The sequence below is a fragment of the Phalacrocorax carbo genome, chromosome Z (genome assembly GCF_963921805.1).
Source record: "Phalacrocorax carbo chromosome Z, bPhaCar2.1, whole genome shotgun sequence".
Taxonomy (NCBI): Eukaryota; Metazoa; Chordata; class Aves; order Suliformes; family Phalacrocoracidae; genus Phalacrocorax; species Phalacrocorax carbo.
In genome coordinates, this window is record NC_087548.1 from 35,811,631 (window position 1) to 35,831,885 (window position 20,255).

Genomic DNA, 20,255 nt, shown 5'->3' on the forward strand with positions numbered 1-20,255 from the left:
GCCAGCAGAGAAGGTGAACAGCAGGGAAGGTGAAGTGTAAAAGCCAATTTTACCTTTCTGGCCACCTTCCTCTATTTGTTGTAAGAATAGTATGAATCAAGAAATGAGGAAGCAGCCGTCATTCCAGGCAGAAGAATGCCAGGGTTTTGACTTCTGTTGTAGGAACTGTAAGAGCTCAAGCAAAATACTCACATAGCTGGCAAGGTGAAAGACAATCCTGGAATATTAAGGTGCATTGGCTTTTCTGGCATAGATTCCATTTGATTTCTTGTGTTTTGTTGGCCATGCTATCCTGTTCTCCATAGTCATATGGTATTATGCAATTTCAATTCAATTTCTATTAATGCATCAGATGAGACCAAGTATTTTTATGGCAGCATGACTGATCAAAGCAGTCTTTCTTACTGATGCCCTAACCTACAAAAAGGCATGAGTTTAATTCTCCAAACTTCTGTTTCGTAAGGATAGGATACTTGACTGGATTTCTTCTGGAAAAGGACCAGTGGAATGTTCAGGTTTAGGGAAGATAGGAAGACTTATATGGATGTAAGTACATAGTTGTTAGGCCAACATAATTGATGAAAAACAGTGAATTTGTCAGTGTTTTCCAGTATGAGAAGGTAACCTCTTCCTGCTAGAGCCTGGACTCCATTAAACATGCCCTTTGTATCCAAGACTGCAGATTTCTTCTCTAAGAATATGATAGTTGTTCATTGATATGCCTACAAATATAGCTAGTTTAATTGCTTATGCACAACAGAAGCATCTTTCCTATGGAAATATGCCAAATAGTGATCCATGAACTGTATTTTAGGGTTTTCATTAGAGATACAAAAAGGAGAGCTACAAACATAACAGTTTGAGTTATCAATGATTATTTTTAAAGACATGATGGTTATGAAGTAGCAGAAAATTAATTTCTACATCAGTAGAGCTTCAGTTCTATTAACTACTTTGTTTTTTTCCCTCTTGTAATAGAGACAGAGAATTGATTATTAGTCATATGAAATCTGTGGAAGCCACTCTTCATAAGGTAAGAATTTGAAGTGTTCCCCCTGCATTTGTATTTCCAAACACATTGAGGTTTTATGACTTCTTATTCTGAGGGAAGGAAGAGAATAGAAGCTATTGTAAAGTAACACCCTTTCCTTAGAGTTTAAGTTTCCACCTTCAACTTAGTTCATCTCCAAAAACTAGGCATATTTAGTGAAATAAAATACAATTTTGTAGTGCATGGACTTCTTATTTTTTAGATAAAACTCATTACAAAATTTACTTTCCTTCCCTTAATCATTAAGCTCTATTTCTGGTTGCCAAGTGAAAACTATTGTTCATCCAAACAATATGTAATTGCTGCTGAGTTAACTCTCTCTACTGGGTAAGGTGGAGGTCATCTGATGAGGTCACATACATGGTGCCCATAAGACATTTGGCTTTGTGCATGCTACTTTAGTCTTTGATACATGATAAATAAAATAGGAAAGGACAGTAAGTATTAGCCATCAATCAAAAACTTTAATGATATTTTTAAAAACCTTTTTAAAATTAAGTAATCATCTTAAGCTGTCACTTTGACCTGTACTATTTTGCCCTGGTGTAGTAGTATTCTTTGAAGGCCCAGCAAAGCTGTATATATTAATTATTTGGGAGAAAGAGGTGTTTTTAACGGTAGCTCTAGTGGCTGATTGTTTTATAACTGTTCTTAGTCCAGAGCAATACAGAGCAAAAGAAGTGATTTTATTACCTTGGAGTGTTCATTTCCCTTATAACATCTAGTATTCCCAGCAACATGGGAATCTATCCCCTATTTTAGTTTCTACGTCCACCAAAACTGCTGTTAATTTAATCTTGAGATACCTTTTTGAAGTTCCTCTTTTCCTTATGTTCACAAAAAGTGGCACATGGTACCTAAACCATGTGTTTTAGCTGCAGGAAACTGTGCTCATAGCTAATGTCTTCCTTTGTGTCCCCATCTTCTTCATACTACCTTCTTTTAAGCTTGGAAAATCTATGTAAGGTAGAAAGTCCTGTGTTTTTACAGTAATATGTACACATAATGGCCTTGAGAATCTATTGTTCTGGATTGCAAGTTTACATTTTGATTTAGAAAGCAGTGCTGTTCATGCACAAGGATTGAAATGTTTGGTGAAAGGTTATCAGGAAGTTCACATGCTTAGTACTGATTTTCCTGATCCAATGAATGGATTGAGAAAATGCCATCTGTCTTTGAGAATTTTAGTTACCATATCTGCTTCTTAGCTTTTGATGTACGTAGTTGTTAGGCCCAAATTGAGTAGCAGAGTAATTTATTGTTTCTGGTTTGTCAACCTACAGAATGAGGAAAACATAATTAGAAGTGTCAGGATGCTCCTTTCAGCAGGAACTAAAAAGAATTGATTGTAAATCATTCATAATTCGACATATCATTTCTCCTAGTAGAACAAAGGGAAATTATTGATCTTTGTTTGGGAAATATCTGAAATATAAACCCTACATCATAATGGTAGCTAATTATCTAACATTAATGAACATGGCTTATGTATAAACTATCAAGTTTACGCTGTTGTTCTTAAAGGTTTTCTCACACAGTGAAAAATCAGAATGTGATGAAGTAGATGAAATGCTAGTAAAGGAACCACAAGCCTGTCTTTTCCCCCATAGGAATTCTGGGAATTGCTTTTGTTTTCAAAAAAGGAATCAAAAGAAAATGGATAAAGTTCAGAATCATCTGGAGTTGAACAAGTATTATTATTAGCTGCAGATATATTTATGGGAGTTTGAAATTGAACATTGTGGTATTTCTATGTTGATGTATTCATGAGGAAATATCCACAAAATTCTACTGCATCACTTGCAGGATCTGTGTTATCAATGCATAATGCTAATTTTTTGCCTATAGAGCTCAGAGGGATTTTACAGACATCCTTAGTAATCTTAGTTAGACTCAGGATAAGACAGTATACACTGATATCCATTAAAGCGACCTCATTTTTTTCTCTACTCTATTACTGCAAGAATCCCAGAGGATGCAATGTAGATACTAGATCATCAGCCTTCGGGAATACTTGGGTGTCACATTCAGCAAACAAAGGAAGAAGAAGCAGAGCTAACATACACAACATCTATGCACTCTTCTAATACAGCTCTAGACAAGGAATCATTCACAACACTTAACTGGCCCCCCTGTGACTGCATGGAAAATCTAGTATCATACATTTGGCTTTGTCAACAAGTGCTTGGGCATGCTTGTGCCCAGAGTGATTCTTTTAAGACCATTTCAGAGGCACCTTTTTAAATCATCATGAATATTGATGAAGCATAAATGTTGAAGAACTTGAGCACGTGCTGTGCTAAGAGAGAAAATATTTTTAGCATCTAGTTCCATACCCTTCATAACCTGAAACGTATTCTTCAGGAGGTTATTTTTTGTCTTATCCTGGGCCTTTTCATGTTAGCTATCTTCATTTGACTCCTGGAGCTGGATTATTTGCACAGGAGTTCCTGATACTATTAAGAGAAGAGATCTTTCTTGGTTTTATACCATCTAAATATTGAAGACAAATATAAAAGTGTGAAGTGAATGTTTTACCAAATTTAAAAAAAAAATCACCACCAAGAGCAAACGAAGGACTTAAAGAATATTTAGTTTTGGTTCAGTTTTATTCTCGTAATATAAAAGATGACCAAAGGGTAATAGCTGAATTTAATTAAAATCTAGGCTCGGAAAACAGATGCAATTTTTCTTCTTCTCTAGAAGAAAACTGAAACTGAAAACTTAGGAAAGTAGAACAGGTTTAAGCATTGGCTATTTAGAGAATTTGTGTCCATAACTTGACCAATTTCTTTTTTAAAAAAGCCCAACCTAAGATGCAAAATGGTAACAAGTTTATTTCTACTGGAAGAGTTCTTAACAGAATTTCCATCTGCTTGAAGTTCAAACATAAGGCGTTTTCTTAAAAACTCTTCTCATCAAGAGAAAAAGCACTTAAGTAAATGTATTATTTAAAACCCATCTGCAGTTCTTTTTTATGTATGAAAAAGAAATTATTTCTTGAAACACTTTCAAAAGTATTTTGAGAAATTATTTGTGTATAAATACACCATTGTTATACTTGTTGTTAAGCTGTATTTCATTATTAATTTCTTCTGTACTTCTTAGTATCATGTTTGCGTAAACAGTAAACCTGTTCATTTTAGGCAGCTAGATTCTTTAATATGTAGTTAATGACTTATTAGTTATGGTAATCCCATCAGTGGAAGAAACCATTTTACCATATCTCCACTAAAATGTTCAGCCTTCCCTTTGTTTTGCTTCTCAGTTTGAGTGGGATAGCCTTGGCCAGCAGCAAGGTGCCCACCCAGCCGGTCTCTCACTCCCCCTCAGCAGGTCAAGGGGACAAAATAGGATGAGAAGCTTGTCCTTTGGCATATAGACGGGGAGATTGTGTACTAGTTACTGTCACAGGTAAAACAGAGTTGACTTGGGGAAGATTATTTTCATTCCTTTATTAAAACAGATTTGGATAGTGAGAAACAAAGACAAAAAAAATAGCATCCTTCTGCCTTTTAGGCTCAACTTCACTCCTGACTCCTCTGCCCGGAGCGGAATGCAGGGCAGGGGATTGCTGTCCATAACAGGTCCTCGCTGCATCTCCTTCCTCCTCACACTGTTTCCCTGCTCCAGTGTGGGTTTTCCACACAGGTTGCAGTCCTTCAGGTATACCTGCTCCAGTGTGGGCTCTTCGTGGACTTCAGTTCCTTCAGGAACTATCCACCTGCATTGGCATGGGGTCCTCCACAGGCTGCAGTGTGAGCATGTGCTCCAGCATGGTCCTCTCCATGGGCTGCAGGGAAATACCTGGTCTGGTGCCTCAAGCACTTCCCTCCTCCAGCTTCTTCTCTGACTTTGGTGTTCACAAGGCTGCTTCTTCCCTCCTCCTCTCCCTGTGTGATGGTTTTTGCCATTTTAAAAATACATTTCCACAGAGGGGCCACCAGCTTGGCTGAGGGGCCCAGCCATGTCCTGCGATGAGTGGGTTGGAACTGGCCAGACCGTCTGTGTCCAGCATGGGGCAGCCCCTGCTCCCTCCTCACAGAGGCTGCCCTGCAGTCCCCACTGCCAGCACCTGGGCACCTGCACCTGGGACAGTGCTGTAGCTGCCTCTTCTTCAGCCCCCCCTACATCCCTGCTCTCTAAATTTTACCTGTGCAAAACACCACCCATGGGAAGTCACCCCAGTGAGTCAGTCTTTACAGAGATACAAAATTGTTTCTATTTGCCCTTGTACTCGTAAAGTCTTGACAAACCTTATGGGCTGGCAGAGTTTTCAGCTGGGCCCAGCCCCAGCTGCTTAGGATTTGCCCATTTTAACAGGTTAATAAAATAACATGTCTTCACAAGCTTAGACTGTTACCCACTACTCTGTGAGGCTGATGAGCTGTGATAATGGGTCAGTAAAAAACCACAAAAAAACCTCCTACCCCAAAGTAAACTTCTTCCCAATACCAGTTAGCAACCAACTCATTCTGACATTTTGGAACAGTTCAGGGATCAAAGCACCTGTCCAGTGTGTTCCTTCCCATTTGGCACTTGGTCAGAAAAATTCTTATTCATCCACTTCTGTAATGCACTTAATTTCTGCTAACTGAAATGTTCTCAAGCCAGCTGGCAGAACAGCTTCCACGCAGACCCATCAGTGGTTGTGCCTTCAAATCCTTCCATCATTGTGTTTCTTTGCCTCACTGCTACTCCCCTTCCACTCCCGTTGTCTTCTCTGAAATGTCCCTAATCTGGCTATGCATGAGATTTGGACCCCACATTTCTACCACTTGAAAAAAATCTGAATGCTGTACAACCATCCTGTTATGTACTTTTAAAATACGAAGACAAAATTATCTCTCTTTATCCAATTTAATGATGGTTTTAATACAGGACAAAGAGACAGTTGGAGATGGAATGAAACCACTGAAGACCTGAGAATTAGTAACATCATAGCATTAGATTGCTATTTCTCATGTGGTCCATAGCAATAAAATGCATTTCCTTGCGACAGTGGTTTGATGGTCTGTAAGAACTTAATTTACAGTAGGCTTAAGTCCATGTACAAGTGACTACATCAGTAAAAAAACTCAGTGTAAGTGGCATTACTTGACTTGTAATTGTTAGTTTCAGCAAGAAGACCACAAATTGATCAGACCTTGAAAAAACAGAACAATTATGAGGCTTAAGTTAGCTGCCACAATCAGACTTCAATAGATATGACCTGAATCTTTTAGGTGTACTGATCCGCCACATTTCTCTGACTTAACTGGCATCTATAGTCTATCATATTATTTAGTTATCTCAATAATTATTTAAAAGCTCTTGTTTTAGAGATATCAGCTTGAAATTTTTTCGTACCCTAATGTCACTCCCAGAGCTGGTTCTTCTGTGTTTAGGCACATAACAGAGTCAAGCCTGCTTGTGTGTGTGTGCTTAGGGTCTGTTCATCACTGTGGTCCTTGGTTGTTCTAAACCTGCCCTATCACAAGCCTGTTGAAACAGCGCATATGTGTACCTGCAATAAAATCTCGAAGAAAACCCAATTAGAATATTAAAATTGCAGATGACCGCTGTAAGGAGTTTATAGTAGGAAACAAGGTATTATTTCTCTGTAATAAGAAAATAATACTGTGAAGAGATTGCTTTTTCACCTCCATCTCAAATTAGCACCTCCTCATTTCAATGTTTTGTAAATTACTTTTGTTTCCCACCCCCTAGTAATCTGACTTTCTTGATCCTTGTTCCTAAAGATCAGTTGTGCAGGACATACAGGTGTTAGCACAGCTGGCTTGCTGATGACAACTCTGTCCATATAGCTGTCTAGTGTGTCATCACTCATATTGTTCAGTGTCATTCTGACCTAGCCAAGCTAAAAATGGTACTCCAGCTCAAGAGGGATTTAAAAACCTTGACAAACTAAAGATAAGACATTGCCGAATGTCATATCCATGTGCTTAACTCTTTTTAGTTTAGACATATATAAATAAATAATTTTAGGGTTCATTTGTCTTCTTTGTCTTTTGTTGGGTTTTGTTTGGTTGGTTTTTTGGGGTTTTTTGTTTGTTTGTTTGTTTTAAAGGCTGAATGCTTTTGCATAGTTTGCCTTCAGTAAGGAAAAAAATATTTGTTTGGAGAATTCTGGAATTACTGAATACATTAACTGTTATTTTCTCCAGACATAGGTTCATTTTCAGCCCAAGGTCACTGAAATCCATTCATATGGGATGTATTATAGTGCACATGCTGTAACTACAGCGAAGCTTAGGTGCAGTGGTCAATGTTTGCAAAAAAACAACTCTGGATCAAATTAACATCTTATTCAACAGAGCATGTAGAGAGAGTGTGTGTATTAATATGAGAAAGCCTGAATTAAATTTATAGGTAAGCCTGGGATGGTATTGTACTCTGAAAATTAATTTTGAGAATCTTGACTAGTCTTTAAGAAATAAAAAGAAAGGCCAAGCATACCCAAAATATCAATTTTATGAGATACATGTCTCCTTACACAAATATTGATACACAGTAATTAATGTTCTTCAAAAAGCCACCTATGAAATGGCTTGTATTGTAATTAAATACAGATTTGCATGGCAATAATCAAAAAGAATCCTCACTAAATCTGTGTGCTAATACAGAAATTTTTAGTAGATTTTCAATTAAGTGAAATATTTGATATACCTAATTACATTCATGTATGGCTACCTACAGCAGGGTATGTGCAAATGCTATTCAAAATCTCCATGATCAACAGAAGTCACACCCTTGGGTTTGAGGATGTATTCCTCCTTTTCATGGAACAGTATGTAGCTGTCTGCTGGTCTTTAATGAGTACTCAAACCTAACTGTGATGGCCATATAACAAGTATCCATTCAGCTGTACTATGTAGCTCTTTTTCCCTGTCCCTCCTATGAGGCACTATTTTGACTAAGCAAGATATGCTGTGATTTGGTGTAGTTTGCTTTGGCCCTCTTGGAAACAAAAAAAAGAAAAAAAGAAGAGTTTAAGGGTTGTGGGTTTTTTTGGTTTGTTTTGGTAGGGTTTTTTTGCAGTTCAATTGTCTGCTTTGGTTCCCAACATCATTCCTCTTCTGTTTCAGTCTCTAATTGTGACTATAGTTCTCCAGTTCTCAGATGTTTGACTTAAAGTGCCTTCAGTTTAAGCAATGCACTCTTGTCACAGGCAGTCCCTCTACTTCTGGAGTGATCCTTGATTCCTGAAACACCCTGATGGAAAATATTATGTCAGTGATTTTATAGGCCTTCATTCAATAAGATGAACATACACTTTTTGCGTGATTTCCTTATTTTCAGGACAGACTCAGACTGTGGTGTTTATGAGCAACTGATATGATAGATTGTCTCTTGGATCCAACGGGGTGCTGTGGTGTGTACTTCTTTGGATGTCACATGTGCCAAATTCTTCAGCTAATCTTTTGGGGTCTGTATTCCCTTAAAGGGCTAACACTTCAGATGTGTTCACTGTTTTCTAGAGAGCCCATACTCAGGAATGATGTTATCTGGATATATCCTTAGAAAGATCATCTGTATTGGCAACTTACTTGAAGAACTACTGCTGTCAACACTATTCAGTAGTATTGTTGGTGCAACTTCATTCATGTATATTCACCTGTATTATTTTGGTATAGATTAAGACAATCAACAATTCATAACTAAACATAAAAAATTAGGAAGTGTTCGTGAAGGTTTATTGCTGTCCAGCAATGTATACAATTTTTTATTTTTCTCCTTAGTTCCATGATCATTTATGCCACTGTTACAAAGACTTGCCCATTCAAATGAGTTACTATTTCTGTTAAAGTGCTTCTCATCGAAGAAAGCAAAGGGCCACATTCAGTAGATGTATGTGTCCTTGATTTGTGCAATATGGCCTCCATTCTACATGCTGCCCTGGAGGTATGGACATTAGGCAGCTAAATCAGCCACATATGTACAAGACTGAGATTAAGACTAAGATGTGGTTTGCATTCAAACTGCCTCCTTCTATTTTAAAAAGTTCTAAAACTTTTTTTTTAATTATATGTCACATGCAGAACACATAACAGTGTGGTAGAACCCATTTTGCTTGCCCTCTTTAGAATGATTTGCATAACATACTTGTAGCTTCTGTTATCTCAGCAATATGGTCATCTCAAAGTCAACAGACTATATCATTGTTTGCCATTAACTTAACTCCAAATCACTGCGTCATTGTAGTTTCTGTTCCACTGTTTAAATTGCAGATGATATACTATTAAAAACAGTAGGAGGAAATGAAAGTAAAATAAGCCCAAATTCTTTTACTTTTTAGGTACTATTTTTTATGTAGAATTGGTGAACTTTGAACTTATAAAGGATTCTCCTATATATCTTACATAGTGACATCTATATCCATAAATAATCTTATTTTCTTTTCACCATAAGAAAGCATTGAATTAGGCCCAAAATAACGAACTAAAATCTCAGGTTTGTTGTACCAGTCAGACAGTAACTTGGCAAAGACAATAGGGAGGGGTAAGCCTCCCTAGTTTACCATTTACAGCTTTCTAGCATATTGGCATAACTGGACATACCAGCTCAAACTGTGCAGAGGGAAAACAAAGAAGTGAGCACAGAAGTGGACTGTAGACAAAATTATTGTTACCTCTGATCAGCAGAGAATTTTTAATATTATTTTTGGGCATGTAGAATTAGCCCATCAAATTCTACACCTTGGTTCAGTCAATAACGTAACTTTAGTTTATTATTCAGTTTCAGCTTTGATCTGAATTAATCAGTACTTTATTGATTTTAAATTGAGTGGCTATAGTGTTGTCTTCTACGTTGCTCTCTTAATTAATTAAAAAGCTGAACTGTTGAAAGTCACTATGCTCCTTTGTTTTAAAATATTTTGAGTATTGTAGTAGAGTTGTGTGGATCCATTTGTAATTTTGCCTGTTTTCAGGCAGTGTTTGTGTAAGGCTAAACTGAAAAATCTAATGATCATACTTAGCAGCCCACTGTTGCACTACTTACAATGCTCATGCTTCGTATAAAATTACTCTTGCGACTTTTCATGGACTCAGCCAAAATTATGTTTACTAAAATCAGAAATATCCAAGATCTTCACTAACATTGGATATAGATACATTTATGTAATTTTTCTCTATATTAATTTTTGAGTATAGGGAAGTGGAATTGGTTTTAGACATTTTTAATTATTGCAATAAGCCTGATTAGTTGATTAGGTTTTTTAGATTATAGCACTAGGTCTCTAGCCTAAGGAGACCTCTCAGATAAAATAGTCTTGCTTTAGATTTCATGTGGAGGAAAAAAAAGTGTCATTAAATGCAAAAAACCTCCGAAACTTGCAACGTAAACCTTAACTGCATAGGATGGTTTCCCTGTCAAGCTGACACCACCACCCCCACCACCCCCCAAAAAAAAAGTTTTTAAAAAATAAAATTACCAGTTTTATCTTTACCTGATACTTCTGTAATGTAGATGTGTATGGGAATACTGTGCGTATTTTATTTCCTTAGAGAATGAGGAAATAATCACAGTCTCCCAACTCTTGTCATTATCTTTCTGGATCTCGAAAAGCAAATAGTCAGGAGGTGGTGAAATTAGTTCTTAAGTAAGATTTCATATAGTTATGGCCTATCCAGCGTGATTCTATGCAGGCATAGCCAGTATAGTTTTCCATTCCATGAATAGGTAGCCAACTTAATGACTGTTTTCACTTTTAGTGACACAGTATAATAATATTTCCATATTTCTAATATAATCCACTTTAAGGAGCTAATAGGTACTCTTCTGGTGCAGTGGTATTAATGGCATAAGTTTACCACAATTTAGCCATTTTAAAAATTGGCTATTGTATTTTACTGTTCAGTGAGTGTCAGGCCATGGTACTGAAATGGAGAGTTTGAAACTAATAGGGTTAAAAGGACTTCCACTGTCTGTATTGTGTGTGTATTATACCTACATTGCTTATACATTGTTTTTTTCCCCCTAGTATTAGCAATCTGCTTTTGTACTTTGACATAGGGATTTCCCTTGTGAATTTTGTCACAGAAAAAAGAGAATCATCAATATCGCAGTTAAACTTGACTTTCAAAGCTAATAGTATCTCATTTGGGGGCTGAAATTTAATAAATTTTCTTTGATTCTGGGTGAGTTTTTAAACATCAAACAATGAATTGGCCAGGGTGCAGTAAAATATTTAGATCTATTGACTACGGTTCAGAAGGGTAGAAGGCAAAACACTGGTGGTTTGATGTTGATAAATTCTTAGTACCTTAATCCACATTAATGTTTTCTTTTATCTGTGTGCATACTGGCAGCAAAGACACTGAAAAGTTAGGATATATAAGCTGTAAAAATGTAAATCAAGTGTATGTATGTGTGTGTGTATCTGTCTGTCTGTCTATCTATCTATCTATCTATCTATCTATCTATCTATCTATCTATCTATCTATCTATCTATCTATCTATCTATGTGTATTTAAAGTAATGCATTTTGTTATATTCAGCAAGGTTAACATCTGACCGGAATTACACATGCTGACAGAACACTCTAGAGAGTATGTTTGTTCCACAGGACTGTATATCCTGAACCTAGTGCACTATGTGTGCAAAAAATGTGTAGAGGACCTTTCCTGTTATAAAAATTGCATCATAGTGCATATGTTTGGCAGCCACAGGTATTGACAGGAATTCTTTAGGTCAACTTGGGAAATGTAGGGCTCCCTATTCCCACAGAACAGAGCAACGAATAAAATAAAATCTTTTCTTCTTTGTATCAGTAGATTTACACACACTTTCAGTCAAAGCAATTTTCAAAGGCTGTGCTATTATTTGAAATATGATCACTCATAATCAACATTTTGCAAAAATTAATTTTTGTAAGTGGTTACAAGAAAGTAATCTGTGATTTAAAATGAATGGACATGGTTTAATTCATGTTTGGTGAGTTCTGAGCAAGGGAGGCTCTGCAAAAAATTGAAATTTATTTTAAATAGTATTTAGTGAAAGGTGTACCTATTGATTTATTTGTATTTAATATATATTTAGTATATGTTTTAGTATCAGACTGTGTGTGGTTGTTAAAGACAGTCAATTATTTTTGCAGTACTAGCTATTGCTACTCAACAGATACAGTCTATGCCAAATGAATGTATTTCATCTATTCATTTGTACAAATATGTATTTATATGTTTGTCTCTCCATCTGTATTAGAACCTAATCCAACTAGAGGGATCCCCTGAGGTGGACATGATAATTTTTATATTAAATAGAATGAAAAATGGGTGTGTGGCAGCATATGGTATATGAATGTAAGTGATGCGCCCATGGAAGTTACGTGTTAAATATATGTAATTTCACATCCATGCTGATAGGCTAATTACTTGTTGTCATATGTGGAAAAACGTTGCGTTTTAAATAGAGATAACAATATTCGTCTCGTGTGCAACTCTAGTAAATCTGGTTGCGCTTGAAGACAAAGGCGTTAATCACTTTACCTTGCCGAGAATTTTACCTACGCGTTTGTATCACCCTGAAGGCACGCGCGTTTCTAAATTAACACCAGTTTCTGGCGTGGTCAGCAGGTGGCACTGTGACACCAACGGCCCTCACTTACGTTCGTGGCCGTATGCAGCCGCGGCAGGGATACTGCTCGGGGGGTTGTTTTACCCTTTCGTTTCAGACTGCCTGCAAAACTAACCAAATATCAAACTGTCTGAGTTTTGTGCAAATTGTAGCATTTCCTACTCCAAACTGGCATATATAGAAACTCTATGAAAGTCGATTAATACCAATTAGTGCATTATTTGTTACACTGAGTCCACAAGAAGAAATTTAGTAGCAGAGTGATTTGGGTTTGGTGGTTTGTTTTTTTTTTCCTCCTTCAGTTAATTGCAGGGCTACGGGTTGGTTTATTTTGCTTTATTTGAGGATTATTCATTTTAATCTGGTGTTTAAATCAATTGATATTAAATGAACCTTACTGTTGAGGACTGGTATAATTTCTCTACAGTAGGGAGGACTCACGTGCCAGCTTCTTGTTTGTATGTTCACATGAACTTTTTAATTTCATAGCTGATGTTCGTTTGAGTCAGAAGTACAATTATTATTTCTTTTCTTACAAGATTTTGACGGGACAGATCTGTGAAATGTATATGCCAGGTGGGCTTGTGAGCCCTTAGTGTCTCTTCTTTCCTTCTCATTTCAGACCAGGGGAAGATGCTTTTTCTTCTTAACATTCTCTCCCAGCACTCTGAATTAGAGATTTATTTGCAACGAAAAATCAATTAGTCCTAAATTTATTCATGGATTTCAGGTCCACCGATCAATGCAAGTCCACTCAGTGGGCTCAAGGGGACCCAGTTCATCCCAGTTAATGTGTCTGAAGGGGAATTACCATTGATGCTGTTTTTTTCCCTTTAGGTCAGAGATCAGACCTTGCTGTCACGGACTGCGGCAACCAGGAATGACTTCACCCTGCAGCTACCCAAACTGCACCTAGAGACCTTTGCAGTGGAAGGGCTGAAGGGCAGGCCAGAGGTTGTAGCATTTCAGGTTAGAGTCTAAAATAATCCTGTTTCTTTTTTTCCTTTTTTGCATCTGAGATAGAACAAGAAGCTAGACTGCTCTGAATGTGTGGGGAACAAAAAGCTCCAAAACTATTGCAGTCAACTGTTGAAAGAGAAATAATTTCTGTATATACTCTTGAATATGGTATTTCAGAGATGATGTGAACTTTAAATTTTGCAGTTATAATGTTAAATACCTGACGGGAGTATGACCATAGAAAAATGCAAATACTATATTTGAAAATTAATATCACTCTATCCCACCCCTTTTCCTCCCCCCTTAATTAAAGCAAGACAAATAAAATAGGAAAACAAAAAGACAAGATTTTTATGCTGCTTCTTGATCAGTATCAGAATTTTCCATATTACAGTTTTAGAAGTAATAGTGATTTTGACCATTCCTAATTTAAAAGAAACTGCTAATTACGATGCTTAAACATAGAAGCTATTTTGTTCATGTAGGTTTAAAAACTTGTATGTTTCAAAATACTAATTGTTAGGAGGAAACAGTGGGGAAAAAAAGAAATTAAAATGTACATATTTTCAGCTCTGAAAATGGATTCTGTGCAATGCCTCCTTTTTTAAAGTTTTTTCTGTTTTCTTATACACAAACTATCCCTTAGTCTTTATAGCTGTGCAGAATTACTTCATTTGTGTGATACATTATTGCTAAAGGCAGAACATTTTGTTTTCTCAGTGAGAGAAAGAAAGGCAGAGTGAGTACATCTTTCATTGTGCTCTTCTGTGTGAATCAGAGAAAGGAAAGCTAGTCATGCCAAGTGCAAGGAAGTCAGATAACACAAGTATTGCATAGTGTCTTTACATTTCTGTAGTAATCCTTTTAAATTTATTGTAGATTTTCTGTTCTAGATGCAGTATATAATTTCAGTGACGGGGTCATAAAATCAAATATTCAGGAAAGAGATTCTAAGCTGGGCATTTCTCACTGTTGCCCTCTTGCATGCATGCATTTTAACATGATCAAGATTCACATTATGTGTATATTATTGTGTTTCCATAATAAAGTAGGAATATGCAACACCTGAGATTCCCGTGAATTGTAGTTAACACAGCTGTACATGTCTATCAAAGGGTAGAGTTGCAAATGTTTCCCCAGTACAGTGATGATCATTTTAAGGCTGTGCAAAAAGTTCCACAGGTGGCATCTTTTCAAACAAGCTGTCATGGAAATCACCAGCTTCTAAATACTGCTCATCTAATTCAGTGGCCGATGCAGTGATAGCTGCCTTTCTTTATTTTTCTTTTTTGTCCCATCCCAACTCACACTCTTTTTTGACCTCAGAATGATCATGGAAGCATTTGCAAGACAGCCTACTCCTTCTTCCTGAGAAGATGAAGAGAATCAGAAGTATGAAAACTTGTATTTCACATTTGAACAGTGCTTGTGTTACAACTAGCACAGAGGAATGTATGCACTGGGTAGCTTCCTGGTGGTGCAGTATTGTGAACATACATTTTGTTCACCTGACAGTTCCAAATACACATTTTTACTCTGTACATACACAAACAGCATCAATGTGCAGCTCCTTTTCTCCTTTCCCTTTACCCTTCTCTTTCCCTTCCCCTTTTCATTTTCCCCTCCTCATCTCTAGTTACATAGTGTCTGTATGATAACTTTCTGAGTACATTCTAGAGATTTTATTACAAAATACCCCTCAAATAGCTGGAATCAGCTAACTGATTTTAATTTCACTGTATGCAACACTATATTAAAGGCAGTTGTTTGCATGCATGGTCTCTATTACTGCTACTATTACATGGATTTTATAGTTAGCCTGTGACAAGCACATTTCAGTTAAAGACCTTATTATTTGCAAGTGGTAGATGTAGAGAGTTTTTTTCCAACTCTAAATTTATTGATATTTGATGGTTTCTTTCAAAAATTGCATAAAAATTAAGATAATAAATTAGACAGTATGATAGGGATGAAGGACTGTCTATCAGAAGTGTTGAGCACTCACAGAAGATTGCATTCTTTTATTTTTATTATTCATGCATCCAATTCATAGTAGGTGCCTGGAATCAGTAATTAACAATAATTGTATATCTGTTCGTTCAGTATGTATCACTTTTTTAGTATACGAGAGAAAGAAAAAAAGCTGGTATATTTGTATGTGCCTACACAACTGCATAAGTTAACTTTCTTCCAAATTTTTTGGAAAGCAGGTACCTTTTAGGGTGTTTTGAATGGAACCTGCTATCCTTAATTTACTTGATGGGCTCAGCAGCTTAGTGATCTATATTCATTGTCATTGGGAACACAGGTAGTCTTGGAATTTTTAAATTGCTCTTCTCTTTATATGAATGTTTCTTGGGAAAAATATGCTTTCTTTATAGGAGACAAGTAAGAAGATCGGTATAATAAACCTAAGTCTTTTGACTGTGAACTAAGCTATCAGAGATTTGCTTTTTTTGTGGCATACTTAATTAATTATCTAGTAAAACCAGATGGTTGTTTTTTCTAGCAAATGCATCCAACATTCCAAATACCATGAATACTTACAGGGCTGATCAAACAAACACACAAATAAAACCCCTGTCATTTCCAAATGAAATAATTTTTAAGATATATAGGAAGTGGTGTTCATCTTTTAAAGAACGTGTTGTACACTCTAGTGATAGACGTTTAGCTAGTGAAATGAAATATTTGGGACACAAAGTTCTGTGCATCTTCTCCAAAGCCTGCACCTTATGTAGTAGCTCTTGAATTGATAAATTACGTAGTAGATTGAAATGTAAGGTATTCTGCAAGAATGGTCTTGCACTGAGTGTCTTCTAAAGCCCCCTGCAAGTAGTGAAAGTATGACTTTATTTGTAGGCATTTGTTAAATTCTTGGAAACTGTAACAAGAATTACTATAATAGTTTGAAAATGTCACTTGAGATGGATAAGTAATGAAAAAAGTGCAGCATCTCGAGGAGTAAGGTGATATGATTGCTAGAGCTTTGAAACACTCTCACCTGGGATTTAATTGCTGTGAAGGATGTTATGTCACAAAGTTGTACTGTTTGTTACTTACTTAGTTAAGTTTGAAAGTGGAAAATATGGTATTATTTTCAAGCACCTGAAACACATGATAACAGGATTTGAGGTGTGCTGTTCTGTCCATACCTGAATGTTCCCACTGAAGACAAAAAGTGGAACTGTATGTGAAGCCTCCAATAAATACAGGATACATGGGTGAAAAAAGAGCAATTGAAATAACATGAGATTCCTAATTCTAGTAGTCATGCTTGGCACACGACTATTTAAATTAACCAGTGAAGGTTATCAGCTCTTTATAAACACAAAATTGAATTGTGCTACACCTTTAGGAAGAGGATAATGTTCTCTTAACTCTCTTTTCTGAAATACGTTATTGGCTCACAGAAAAAGTGGTTGTTCAGAAGATCCATTCTGAACTATCTCAACTACTTTTACATCAAATATGTAATTAATACTCATAGCAAGCAATTAGACCTAAAAAACAATGCATAAAGTCCCCAAATAAACCACATAAGGTTTAAAAGTTCATGTATAAATAATTAAGCATTGGTATAATTTTACAATAAATTTCTTCTGTTTGGAGTTGTAGACACAGAAGGATGAGAGCTGGTATGAAAGAAACTATTTGAAGCAAATATAGGTACCTCAGACTAGTTTTGCAATAGAAATAGAATGTGTAATGTATACTTGATGTAGAAGTGCTTGATTCCCAATGAGGGAAAGGCTAACAACATACAAGTCAGTCGCTTTTCCCTGTGCACCTAGGTTGTGCTCTGTATCTACTGTTGTAGGTTGGTCTTACAGCAGATACAGGAGCTATTTAAACAAAGTGGAGGAGCACTGTCTTTATGGATGATGTCCCAGATGTACACAGAAGTAACAGATTTTTTCAGGCATTGTCAGTGAAAAATCGTGGCAACAATCGTGTTGTAGGTCCACTTCTAATCAATTTGGCAAACGTAAATGTAGTTTAAAGTGTTAGGAGCTTCTTAATTTGTATTTATTTTCACTTGCTCATTAATTTTGGATTTATGCTTGATAGATTAGAAGGTAAAAGATATGCATAATTCTGCTGGTAAATTTTCTCAAAATAATAAACACTTTATCATTCCTGTGCTTACTTGTCAATAAAAAAGTTCTTACCAAATTGAGGAAGCGATTTCAAAGGTAACATTATAATTCTGTCATCAGATTTTATCTTCTGCATAGGGCAAGTCTTTCAAACATAAATCACTTCTGGTATGAGGACTTAATGGGATGAATTAATAGTGGAGTAGCTGCTTGAAAACCTAATTATTAGTATTTTAGATGTTGTATTTCTGTTTTGGAGCCTTCTTCTTTGTTTGGTTGGTTTTTTTTAATGGCATGGCTGTTAAAAGAACAAATAATTGTGTTTTTTTTCTCTTAATACTTCAGAAAGGAGAAACCTTTTTAAGATCATCTTGAAGATAGTGCATTTATGTATACATGCACCCAACATGCACACACCTCTAGTATTTGTTTTTACTTCATTTGTAGTGTCAAACGTGACAAATTACATTTCACCCACAGAAGGAACTATCCATTTCATTACAGAGGCCAGAATGCTGCCTCCTCCAGAATCAGACTGCTGCTTCTTGTTGGGTAAAACTGGGTCTTCATTCTCCAGGAGCTCAACAGCTGCTATCAACAGCACCTGTGCTACCCTCCCCTTCTTTTCTTCTCCTCTCCAAAAGAACTCATTTCCTACCTAGTGTCAAAATGTGCTGCTTCTGGACTGCCCACAAGCCTGCCTTCCAATATACTGTTTAAAGAGAGAAGTGATTCTCTATTCATATAATAATACTTTGCACTTGCAGCTTGCGCTGAAATAGTCATAAATACGTCAGTGTTTTAAACTCATTAGAGCCATATGACACCTCTTGCAACCCTGACCTTTGCAAACTTCAATTTGTCAAAAATAAAGGTGGTGCAGGGCAACAATAATTAACAACTAAGTAAAATCTGAATAACCATATTGAAGGGATGTAACATGAAGAACTCTAATTTAGTTTCCTTGAATGTGTTCAGCTGGTATCTGGAGTCATGACTCCAGATAGGTTGTATCATGATGGTAAATATTTAGAAGGCATTTTAGCATAATTTAGCTATATTTCCTTTTAAAAATAACATTAATGTATGGTAGCGAAACACAATTTAAAACATAGAAGCGAGGCATCTTCAAAATACCAGTTATATTGGAAATTTGCCTTTTATAATTTGAATTTCTCACTGCTTCTCCTTTCTGTGGATTAACTGTGTTCCAACTTCCTCTCCTCATCACATTTCTTTTAGCAGTCCTTTATGGGCTTCTTATTGCTCTCCCTCCTTTCCTCATTTTCCCCCTCCTTATCATTAGCCTCTTTCCCTTGCTTTCTCATCCACCCTTTCAGTTTTTTTGTTTCTTCCCTTGCCTTCCTTCATTATAATAAATGAATAGAGACTATACGAAGAACTCTCTCAGAAGGCTTTTATAGTTAGCTGGTACACTGATTGCACCCCAACCCTGTTAATTCTCTGGCACAATGGGACCGTAAATATCAAAGTCAGTATCTCTAATCACCAATTAATCAATTACTGAAAGCTGTGTCTTTATGCCTGTGAAACTACTAACTCCTGTCCAGCCTCTTTCATAAGCATTATTAGTTTTGTAAAAAGTTTCAGTTAAGACCTGCTGCTGATTATCTTGAATGCCAAAGTTAGTATATAATCATTTAACCTTTTGGTAACCTTTCTTAATGGAAATTTTTATTTCTTGATCCTGTCAAGCAATTGTGTAACTAACTGCCTTTGTCCACTTAGACTTTTTCACACTTTTATATCTATTGCATGTGGGTAATCTCATATGAATGATCTGTGCTGTTATGCAAGAAAGCTCTATAAGAACTGTGTAAAAAATTATCTTAATTCACCAAGTTTATCTATTTAGTTTTGCTTCTGCTTGTAATCCTGGGATGGCATTTTTTTCCAGCTGGTTACCAGGTTGCTGCATCGTGTAGCATAAGGACCCAACAGGAAGCACCTTTATTGACTTCTAGTCACTATTCTTTTATGAGAAAAATTACTCTAGAGACATGGTGATTTCGATATGTACCCAAAGCTGCCTCAGTGAATAAGGGTAAACTAAATGCTGTAACTACAAAATAAAGCATCATTCAATAACAAAAAAAACCCAACAAAGATAGTTTTCACAGCACCGTGTTTGTAGGCAATTTTTCTTAGTTCAGAAATCCTGTCTTTCAGAACTGCATGGGATTATCTGAGCGCAGTATCTTCAGAAAAGGAATAATTTTACCAGATAACCACTGCATAGCTTGGATGTGACTATATTGTTGTATTGTTTGGTATTGTCTGCAGTGTGTACTGTTGTAACACAGATAAGCCCATTCAGAAGCATAGCTGTTAAACTGTTGATAATCATGTAGGTTACAAAATGAATTCATGAAGTGAATACCGTGATAGATTAGGAATTGTCTGGAGTCTTACTATTTTTGTACTAGTTCTTTTAATTTCAAAAACTAAGAAGAAATGCTGAGCAAGTGAGTCTAAGCAATAGGAGTTAATAAGGCAATAGACTTTATTACACAAATATCTTAGTAGCAGAAATAGAATGAAAC

At 36.2% G+C, this 20,255-nt stretch overlaps 1 protein-coding gene across 1 annotated transcript in view; it reads left to right on the top strand.

Annotated features, from left to right (window-relative positions):
* Positions 1 to 20,255, top strand: part of CCDC171 (coiled-coil domain containing 171) — a 161,244-nt gene that overhangs the window by 106,665 nt on the left and 34,324 nt on the right. Inside the window, 2 exon segments of the mRNA XM_064439638.1 lie at positions 979 to 1,033; positions 13,469 to 13,600. Of these exon segments, the coding sequence (XP_064295708.1) occupies positions 979 to 1,033; positions 13,469 to 13,600 (187 nt within the window).